This window comes from Mytilus californianus, unplaced genomic scaffold (assembly GCF_021869535.1).
Source record: "Mytilus californianus isolate M0D057914Y unplaced genomic scaffold, xbMytCali1.0.p SCAF_5, whole genome shotgun sequence".
Classification (NCBI taxonomy): Eukaryota; Metazoa; Mollusca; class Bivalvia; order Mytilida; family Mytilidae; genus Mytilus; species Mytilus californianus.
Window position 1 is genome coordinate 99266185 of NW_026262701.1, and position 11682 is coordinate 99277866.

The 11682-nt window shown below is 33.5% G+C and overlaps 1 protein-coding gene across 2 annotated transcripts; it reads right to left on the bottom strand.

Annotated features, from left to right (window-relative positions):
• Positions 1-541: 541 nt before the first annotated feature.
• Positions 542-9996, bottom strand: LOC127700397 (GDP-D-glycero-alpha-D-manno-heptose dehydrogenase-like). Of its 2 annotated transcripts, XM_052203845.1 has the most exons (3): positions 9857-9929; positions 6250-6332; positions 542-2394 (listed from the first exon to the last, which is right to left on the bottom strand). In XM_052203845.1, exon 3 carries the CDS (start codon positions 2388-2390, stop codon positions 1410-1412), a length of 981 nt encoding a protein of 326 aa, XP_052059805.1. In that variant the 5' UTR covers positions 2391-2394; positions 6250-6332; positions 9857-9929; the 3' UTR covers positions 542-1409. The 2 variants fall into 2 exon arrangements, with proteins under 2 accessions (XP_052059805.1, XP_052059804.1); XM_052203844.1 differs by lacking the exon at positions 6250-6332 and having other exon boundaries at positions 9857-9996.
• Positions 9997-11682: the final 1686 nt, after the last annotated feature.

An 11682-nucleotide genomic window follows, 5' to 3' on the forward strand; every position in this document is an offset into this window, starting at 1 on the left:
GCTTCTTGGTCCATTCTATTTTTCCGTTTCAGCCGATACAAACGCATTTTGATTTTCCCAGTTTGATATATAAATATGTGTTGAACGGTGAACTGAATTTTGTCCATAAGAGCTGGGGTACAGCTACCGCGTATTTCAATGAAACTAGTCAACTGAAATAGCAGTATGATCCCAATGTAGGGTTAGATAGAAATAAGAAGATGGCGGGATTAGTCGTTGTAATGACTGGCCCATTGTTGAAACGTTTTGTTCTTTCATTTTGAACAGCCGTCTATAGTGTTTCCAGAAATTAAGACTCACCAATAGCGTTATTTCAACTACTAGTAAATAGTCGGTGTAAATTTGTTTATCTTTTTAAAAATTTTAATCTAAAATATTTTGCTCTAATTTCAGAAATCATAATTCTTATTCAATTTTTAATATAAAATTTGATAAATCCGTGAAAAACTAGACACTTTTTAGCAGGTAAATTTCGCGCAAACGTAATGCGCATGCTTCTTGTTCCATTCTTTTTTTCCGTGACAGCAGATACAAACAAATATACAAAAACATTTTTATTTTCAAACATTAAGATATATAAATATCCATAGAAAAGAGATTTTTTTAAATACAAAATAGTATTATGCATAATGAAAAAGAATGTAAATAAAAATAGAATATAAAAAAAATCCAACGGACGGGTATGCTTTTCTAACTAAAGTTGGCATTTCGTTTGTATTTAAAATTGTTTTGCCAATAATTACACAAGCTCATTATTACTGTGGTGAAAACAAAACATTTGCTCTAAAACTGAGACCAAAACATTGTGAACTGTTGCATTAATAAAAAAAAATATTAACATAATTCACCAGCCAATCTTTATATCAGTTGATCCCTATCCAATTTCAATTACTAGTACTTTTTTTTTACTTTTTCATTGCAGTGAAAGTATGAAAATGTTTACATGTAAAAACACGAAACATAATAATCCTCTGCCGATCTTATAGCAGTAATTACCCTATTGTATAACATACACAAAAGATTTATATAAAGCATAATATGTCAACTGAAAACGTGATAATACAAACATTATGCATAGACATGAATATCATGTAGAAATGTTGAACTTGTCCGGAATTCTTGTTCAGTTTTCCTTGCATGGCATGAATGTAATAAATTTTGTTGTAGGAAACTAAATTATGTTCGGCATCATTGTCCTTAGGGATGGTGCTATTCTAATTTTCATTTTTCCAAAATATAAACACTGTTTAAACACAAAGAACTGATCATTGTATACATGGTGATTCAAGACAAATGTCCATTTAAAATGCAAAAGAATATCATCATGGTTTAATGACATTCCCTACTAGAAAAGATTAGTACACGACCATGGAACTGTTACGGTGTTATTTTTATAATAAAAAAAAGTTCTACACATTTTTGCACTTTCCGATGTCGTTTGGGTGTAAAATGGGTAAAATTTTCAACATTTCCTTGATCCCGTCTTCAACGCTAATAGTGGAATTATATCCAAGCTTTCGAATTTTTGCGTAAGAAACTTCATAGTCTCTCTTGTCTTTATCCTGGCCCGAATTAGATTCCGTTATGGAACACCCCTTCACGTGGTCCTGGATGACGCTAGCTACATGGGATTTCGTCATATTCATTTTTTCATCTCCCACATTAAATGCTTGTCCTTTCATTACATCATAATTTAGACACGCGAATACAAATGCTCTTGCTGCATCGCGCACGTGTAAAAATGTACGACGGAATGACCCTTCGTAAAGGTCAAATTCTTTAAGCGTAAGGGCTTTGTATGTTAAGTCATTGATCAGCAAATCCAACCGTAACCGTGGTGATAATCCGAATACAGTTGCTAATCGAAGACCAATGCCACCAGCTTTGACGACATGCTTTTCTGCGTCCGCTTTGCTACTTCCGTACAGTGTTAAAGGACAGATATCGGTTTCTTCTGTACAGATATTATCAACCGCACCATAACATGACCCTGTACTGGCATAGACCATCTTTTGGTCTGGTCGCAAAAGTTCAGCAATGTTTCTAGTACCGACAACATTGGTATCAATCGCACAGTCCGGATCTTTGTCACATGCAGGATATCCAACGATGGCAGCCAAATGAATGATTATATCTTTATCGGACATCGCTTCTTCTAATTTCTGTTTGTCACGAATGTCCCCTTTTATGATGTGAAGTCTTGGATTTGGCATAACGTGAAGAAGAGAATTAATTCCCCACAGAAAAATGTCATACACTGTGACTTCATAGCCTTCGTCAAGGAGCATAGGTACCATCGTAGATCCAAGGTATCCGGCACCCCCTGTAACCATCACATGTCCTCTTGAAGCTCCATGGGCGTAACTGTTCATTTGTTGTGCCTGGTCCATTTCCCTATAAAAAAAATAGAAAATATAAATAAAAACGTAACTACACAAATTAAAGTCCCGTACGTCAACATAGTTTTGATAGTTTTTGTTTAATTTATTAACAACTTAAATCTCGAGATGGTAATTTAGAGCTCGACACAGTGAATAAACACTAGTATTTTGTTAAAGCCTGCTAATACTGGACGCGTCTCGGTAGTCTAGTGGTAGCGCGCTCGCCTATATCATAATAGTTCTTCTATTTGAAAAAAAATATGGCAATATAGATGACTTTGTATTGCATATCGACAGAAGATATGACTTATGGGTACACAGAACCAACATTCGACATCAACATTTAGATTCAAATACAGTATATATATATATATATATTTATACTCAACAACAACAAAAACGCATGACCTCCATTAGTTTCTTAGAGAAAATTTTTCGAATGCATTCTACTTTTTTTTTAAATTGATTGAAATGAGTAAAAATTTGAACACAAAGTTTCTAAAGTCATAAACACAAAATTCTGTGACAATGAGAATTTCTTAATTTTATTTTTTTCTTCTCAAAAAGCACATTTTTTTACAACAATAAAAAAAACGTTGCCAAATTTGTGAAAACTTGAGTCGTAACAATTCGCCAGAAAACAACAAAAATACTGTGGTTTTCAGCTTCAAATCAAATATGAACAATTTGAAATGGACTTTTCTCAGACTTTTGATTTTCGACTTTTGAGGTTAAAATCCTCATTACCGCCACTAAAATGAAAAGAAGAAGGTCTTGTTAGGGCTAATTTTGGCCTAAAACGATCTGATGAAAGGTTTTTATAAACACTTAATTGTCTACTTCAGTAGATTCAATTAGTCTATCATATGTAAAAGATTTGAACTGATTTTGGTCATTAAATACGCTCAAATTCAAGCTTAAGGCCGCATTCGTATTCAGTCTCAACGTTTATACAATTTATATGTTACGTATTATCACCAAATACAAAATATACTTGACTGAACACAAGTGCGGCCACTTCCATTTTAAACAAAAACCGTATAAAATTTTGCACAAATGCTCAAATTGTGATGATTTCAGTAATGTTGCACGAATTAATGATGCTAGTACCTGATGCATGTGCATTGTATTGCCAAAAAACAGCCCATATTTATGTAACAAGAAGTTTGCAATTTTAACAAATTTGTAAAATGCTATATTTACGGGCCAAGACGGGGTCCTACCGGGCATGGTCATTTCCCTATAAACTCTGCATTAGTTTGAAAGTTATGCTTCAAATATAATACGTTTCTTCAAATTTGTAGCAAAACAAGAAATTGCAAAACTAATATATAAAGCAAGATGTGGTGCGTTACTTAAGTAGTTCAGATTATCCGGATGAAAAAAAAATACAATACTCAGTAAAATCGTTCTACATTTAAACTGCGTCAAAGTTCCGGGTGAGTGCGCTGAATGGTTTAATATGTATAATCAATATAAAAGCATAGCAACCAGTCAACACAAACGTCAATACTCGCAGTAAATCATGCCATCTAATTTTTACAATTCTATTATGAAACATTGAGAATTCATTTCTTTTTAAGAATATAACATTGTGTCGTGTATTGATTTGATCAATTAAAATTGTTAGTTGTAATAAGGTAGATCTAAAAGAGAAAAGGGGAAAACGTGCATGTGTGACCTGTCAAGTACCCGGTATATGTCATAGCTTTTCGTTTTGTTAAAAACTCTCTCCATTCTTATTTTCTCTCCTGTAAACGTTTAAGTCAATCAGTTCTTGCCACAAGATCTCTCATTAAAAAAGGGCGAGAAAAAAACATGGAACCTTCACAGACACCGGCAAATAGAATTAGCCTCAATGGACAACTTCTTGTTTCCAACCAGCCGATTATCAATGTGGTTCTACCCTGAAACTACAATTAATTCAAATAGCTTCCAAACTAATACAATATCATAATAATCTAAAGCAGCGTCGGGCTCATTCAATATAACGGAACTATAAACAACTGTTATACAAGTGGGAGATTTAGCTAGCTATAAAAAATTTCGTAAGGGGTTTCGCGGAACCCTGTGTCTCGCCTGCGATTGTTGCCGTCAGTGTCAAAGTGTAATGTTGACTTAAACAGTGAGTCCATCTATCAGTAAAATACAGAATAAAAAAAATCAAACTTTTTCTTTAGATGCTATTTCTTGGTCTTGAAGATTAGCTTCGGTTCAAGTTTCATAACAATTCGTGAAGGTTTACAAATTTAGCATGTCAACAAAAATTAATCCCAGACTGTCTGTAAATGTTAACTGTAAAAAACTAAGTCCATTTATCAGGAAAATACTAAAAAATGAAAAAAAATATATTCTATGAAGCTTTGACAAAGTAATTGATGTGTAACAAACTTTATTATAAGGTTAAATCCTAACTATCCTACTGCCTGTCGATACTTTTATTTTGGCATTGCACAAGTCATGTCTTCTTGGACTGTCCATGGCGTTAAAACACTAACTCCCTGGGATGTGTTTTAATTGATTGTAGTCTCTGATTCATGATTTTTTATTATTAATTGTTTTTGGCTTTTAACTAGCTTTCAGTAACTGCGAATACTCTCAAATAGTACGTTCGTGTTAATTTGATCTGTTGACACAATTTGTAATGCATTTTTGTTATTCAATTTTTACTTATTTTGTGTTATATCTCGTCTCACTATTTTTAATATGTGCCACCTTTGAAAAGTATTTAGCATGACGATAAATTTTCACTACTGTACTCGTACTATGAACAACAAATTTATTTATTTTGAAAAAAATATTTTCGTACTTCTAACAACAAAATTATTATATTTAAATTTACCTGTGTACGTTATTTTATCTAACGCCATTTTGTTCCAGGTTATAGTTATAGAATATCAATCAGTACACATCCAACATCCAATGGATTTAGTGTAAAGACCGCCATTAACAGTCAGAGAAAAACATGACCTTGTGCAATGCCAAGTTACAGGTATCCACAGATTGTAGTATACCGTTAAAGTGCATATGTGTATAACAAAACTATTTAGTATGATTTTAATTTACTGATAACAAAACAAATCTTCATACCAATAAAAACAATATTCAAAGATCTAATTACAGTGTTGAATTGGTACCTTTTAGTTTATTTACACAGGCTCGACAACCAGGTTTAACCTACCATTTTCTTTCGGAAAAGGCCTGTGTCAAGTCAGGAATATGAAAGTTGTTTTTCTTCTTGGTTCTTTTGCTTGATCGCGTTTGATTTTGTCATTTTTTATGGACTTCCCCTTTTATGAATTTGCCTTTAAGTTAAGTATTTTTGTTATACTTTTTTCATTCATATATACACCGCATTCAACGATGTTTTAGGTTAAGAAACAGTCCTGGCTATTGTTATATCTCGTATATATAGGTTTCACCTGAAGAACACTTTGTAATTCAGAAATCAAACACATGTGAAGGGTGTAAACTTACTGCATATTTTGACTTTCACTGTTCTTTCCAGTTACAATGAAGGCAAAATTTTGAAAGTACAAACTAATTACTGTTGATATATCATGTAGTTTTTCAATTGTTTCACATTTTGTCATGTCGGGCTTTTTAAAGCTGACTACGGTGTGGGTTTCTCATCGTTGAAGGCCGTACGGTGACCTATAGGTGCTTAAATTCACGACATTTAGGCTTTATTGAATACTTGTCTCGTTGTCATTTATAGTAAATCTCCTTTTTTTATACTGTGAAAGTAAAGGTCCAAATGAATAACCAAAAGAAGAAAAGAAGAACAGAAAATACAAGGACCATACAAAAAAACTGCCAGACAAACAAACACAAAACGAACTACATATTTTAACAAGTAAAAAGTTACCGTTTAGTTATTCCGACTGGTTTTCTCTAAAAACGAGAACTTGGGCAAATTTTGATAGAAACTTTGGTCCACACTTGTCGTTCCTTCAATATAAAACCTCGACATAAGGGTATTAAGGGCAATTTTGGCAACTATCTGATAACCGAGTTACAGAATGATTATATATATATGCTACCAATATAGAAACGCTTGATGGGTATAAAAACAAGTAAAATGTAATTATCACGCACACAACTTCAACTTTTATATCTTATAGAAGTGATAATATGAGTACAAAGAATTACACGCTTGGCTTAAAAAAGACGTAAGATTCTCATGTTAGCATGAGTTTGTCATAATTCTCAACATTGTAATAAATGAATAAATAATGATTAAACAGATGTTTAAAAATAGCCAACAATCAATACTAATAAACTGTTAACACAGAGATATGTCTCGCCTTTTTGTACTTTTGGTAATGCAAATGTTGAAATTAAAATAGCAATACTTTAACATGTAAGTTATGCAAATATTCAAAGTCAATGAACCATGACTGAAGGTACATGGCAAAACAATCTCCATGGAAATGTGATGTGCCAATGCTAATACAACTGCATAACCAAATACCATAGACTTATCGTAAGTCGTTCCCAAACCTAAACACAAACATTGACTTTAAAAGTCAATGAACCATGATGAGGGGGGGGGGGGGGGTAGGGCTATATGATCTCCATGGAAACGAGACTTGCAAATGCAAATAAAATTGCATACCAAATATCACTGACTTAACATTAGCGGTTCATCTTTAACTGATCTAATCACAAACTAATATATGTAAACTAAGCAAAAGTTTCAAAGTCAATATACCATGACTGAGGGGGCGGGACCAAATATTCTCCATGGAAATGAGATGTGCTAATGCTTATACAATTGCATACCAATTAACATTGGCATACCAATAATGGTTCCCTTGAACTGACCTAATCACAAACTTAATACATGTAAACTAAGCAAATGTTTCAAAGTCAATAGACCATGACTGCGGGGGCGGGACCAAATATTCTCAATGGAAATGAGATACGCCAATGCTTATACAACTGCATACCAAATATCATTGACTTACCACTAGTGGTTCCCCTTGAACTGACCTAATCACAAACTAATACAAGTAAACTAAGCAAAAGTTTTAAAGTCAATAGTCAATAATCTCCATGCCGAAATGAGATGTGCCAGTGCTAATACAACTGCATACCAAATATCATTGACCAACCACTAGTGGTTCACCTTAAACTAGACCTAATCACAAACTAATACATTGTTGACGCCGCCGACGCCGGAAACAGCATACCTATGTCTCGCTTTTTGACTCCGTCAAGGCGAGACATAAATGGAGTCAAAATAAATTTCAGTGTAACGTTATCGAAACATAGTTTAACTAATTTAAAGTCGTAACAAAAGTTTTCTCGAAGTGCTAACAAAAATAAAGAATTCAATCAAGAACAAACGATTTGTAAAATGAACCAGGTTTGGCAAGTAACACATTTTGCTTTTAGTATCAAAAGACGACGTTTAACAAATCAATTAAAGAATATACAAAATAACAAGTCAACTTGGATAGCAGAGTTTTCTCTTGCGTTTGTGACCAGCATTATATATTTCCGTAAATATCAACTACTTATCTGAAGTTCAGTATTAAAAGCAGCGATGAACATGTTTTTACCACCATAACATAAATATTACAGCGCTGGATCTACTGACATTTATCTTTGGGGTTATTTTCGTCCCACAACGAATCTACTACATTAGTAATTAACGTGTGTATATATAATTCAGCTCAAATAATAACGACAAAAACATACCTTAAAATAGAAAGATGTGTTTCCTTAGAACAGGAATTTAACAAACTGCATATAAATCAAAATAGATACTTGTCGGTTCGTTTTTTTCCTGAGCAATCAAGTGTGACTATATATTGTTAGACGGGTGAGTTGATAAATTCGTATGCAACACGCAGACCGGTGTATAAGAAGTGAATATCAATGATTCAAATCTACGTAGATCATGTGTCCGTGCAGTATTTTAATCAGATTGAGTGAATATTTAACTATATATTCATGGAAATGTGAAACAAAACAATTACATGTTATAATTGACTTAATTAGACTTAACGGATACGTTAATGGGAAATTTCACGACTTTTTTTTTAAATTTTGCAAGCAATTAGAGCATGATTGTGCACGGAACTGCATATGGATATTGAAAAAATAAATAAGTAACTTTTATACTCTCGGATATATAGCGATAATATTCCGTAGAAAGAAGCATTGATATGTTATTGCCACTAAAATTTCTGTTTTATTGATATGAAAGTTCTCGAGTCACCGAATTCGTTTTTGCTGTATAAATCATTCAAGTGTCACTCTAATATCTAAAAACGTCGAAAAGTAAGATTTCTAGTCTCGACGTCAGGATTATTTAAACAAAAACATGTTTTCAAAGAGTTGGTTTAATTTAGGTTTTATGGACGTCGGTCCAAAAAAAATTTTTTTTTTATTTCGTCAATAACCGATTTCATACCAGAGCTACCCAGTATTCAAACTATCAAACAAGACTACATTTTATATTAAACAAATACAAAGTCATTGCACCATTGTGAAATCAGGAGAGTTGTTATGTGAATTGAATACGAAAAAAGATGACAATAGAACCGTATCAAGAAAATATTTATTCTACTGTTCCCTTTTTTTATTGAGTCTTGTATACATATTTCCATATTCTTAGTTCCAAAGCAGAATGTTGAAAATTAGTATACAGTATTTTATTTCTGGAATTGCTATTTTCACATCAGGTGCACCATCTGAAACCAAGCGTCGAATGAAAAAGGGTGGAGCCTTTGACAATTACACTTATGTTTACCTTCAAAGGTCAAGAAAAAGCAGTCCACCCTACAAAATTAAATCTTGTCTTCAGGCTTACAATTTTCTGTATCTTATCATATGACCAGTCTGATAAAAGTAGGTGCCAATGAGATCACGGAAAAATGTGTTAGAAATATCTATGATTGTACCATTACTAAAATTCATATGGATTTTGCTCCTTGTTGATGGCCGGACGGTAACCTGAATCAATCTACCAACTTATTCATATTCTGGAAAAGTCACTGACCAAAAATTGCTACTTTAGAAACAAACAAAATAAAGGATTTGTCCATATTTTTGCCGGTAAAAAAAATCAAGATCTTTAACACTGAATTTTTTTTATGGCTTATAACAACCGATTTGGGTGATTGTCCCCAATCTGTTTATACCACATCTCCTTATTTTTATATTTTCATTTCTTACGCTTCATATGAACTGATTATTCACCCAAACATGGTGTTTGTAATAACCCGTTTAGGATATCAGGGGAATTAAAATGTGGTAAAGAGCAAAAAGTATTCCGTATTTGAACATTATCGCCATTCATGATTTGTCCGTGTCCATGCATTTAACTCTCGGGTGTCTAAACAGGTCTAAAAGTAATTGAACCTGTTTCTACAGGATAAACTAAGTCATACTTAATATTATAAGTCACAATAGATGATTATTTCAACAATTATTTGTATTTTGAAGAAAACGCCGATTCTTACCTTTTCAAAGCTATTTAATGTCCCGTCTCCAACACTTGTCGGTTCAAAAAGGAAGAATGAACGTTTGAATGTCACAGTTGAATGCTTTTCAACAGGGTATTAATTACGGTAACCAAATGAATAAGCCAATCATATGAATATTGCGAAATATCTGTTTATTTAAATGTTTGAAATTGCCGGAGTGTGAAAAAATTAATAAATATTTACGTCAGGACGCTTCTAGTAAGCAGGTCAAGTCACTATTGAGGCGAGACGATAGGTACAAATATAGTTTTCGTATAATTTATTTTAAGTAGTTATTGATCTTATTGTTACAGTATCTACATATTGAATACATGTTAGTGTCACTTATTACTGCTTAGTGGTTCTTGAACATCAACTCTTGAGGTAAATTCAGATTTAAGGATGATAAAATGACATTATTATTGCAGCTGATTTTATAGCATAGTTACAGTTGATGTATAATGGATTGGTTGGTAAATAGATGAATGGACCGTCATAGTAGTATATAGCAGTACCTCATTTATCACTGAGACAGGTTATCTCGGAAGAGGGTCCAACATCGTTTAAGATCAACTTACTTCAAGGAGTTGATCTTACATTTTTTTTTTTAAATAATATCAAATATTTTATACACTCGGACAATTGTCTAAAAGAATGTATTATTAAATCATGCCAGTATCGAAACACTGCTAGGGTGATACATTATGATATAATTTATATAAATTGACAGAAATGCGTCAGAATCTAATTAAAATAACTGCTGTACACCAAATTCAGTGGAAACACCGTTTTGGGCCTTCTTGTTTAGTTTGGTGCAACAATTAATGCCATGATCAGTAAATCCAGCATCGTTTTTGTGCCAAAGAAAATTGTGTTAAAATTCCAGGTAAGGATCGATAATGTAATTTGTGAAAAAAAATGTGTCTGCAGCAACAGAGACGACACGCCCAATCTGAGTGAAATAAACATTTTGTGTCCAAGCTTCGCTTTCAAGGTTGGTAGTCGTAGCCGGTGAACCCGTGATTTGCCATATTACTGAATCAGATTGCGACCACACCATACCACCGTTTGCGACTGAAAAGAAATGTAAAGTTTCCTCTTCTGCCAAAACTTTACATTTTGTTTTATTTTTATTATTAGAGCATGAATAACCCGAATAATTAAGGTTCCCGTGCCTCCCCTCCCTGTTCGATGGCTCCTGCTAGAGCATAGACTTTACATCTGTCTCAAAATTGAACGATATCGAGTGTAGGGTAATGAGATAGGAAGCAGCAACAACTATTCTAACTCGCGCAAGGTTAATGTAGCCATCGTAGAGCAGTGGAATATAACAACTGAATTATTCGGTTAATGTAGCCATCGTAGAGCAGTGGAATATAACAACTGAATTATTCGGGTTTGAGCATGAACAGCTTTTCCCAAAAAATCCCAAAACCTCCTCTTAAATAAGAACAAAAATTCAAACGTGACACTGTAACGAACTGTTGTTAGTATCAAGCGAACAACCATGAAAAACTGTAAACACCTTTATAAAAAAATAATTGGTCAGACGGCAATTATAATGAAAGCCATTGCAGTTGATTGTTAACATTGTTCCTGTTGTTAAACCTCAAGGTCGTGAAACACATATGTCCCCATTCAAAAGCATTGATCGTCAAAAAAAGGGGGGTTCCAACCCCCTCCCCCCCCCCCCCCCCCCCCCCCCTGGATCCGCCGCTGGAGGGTGTCATCAGCTCAGTAGTTAGCACTTCAGTATTGACATGATTTATGACAAACTTTCTTAAATTGTCCGTTTATAAATTTATAAATTATTAAGAAACTCA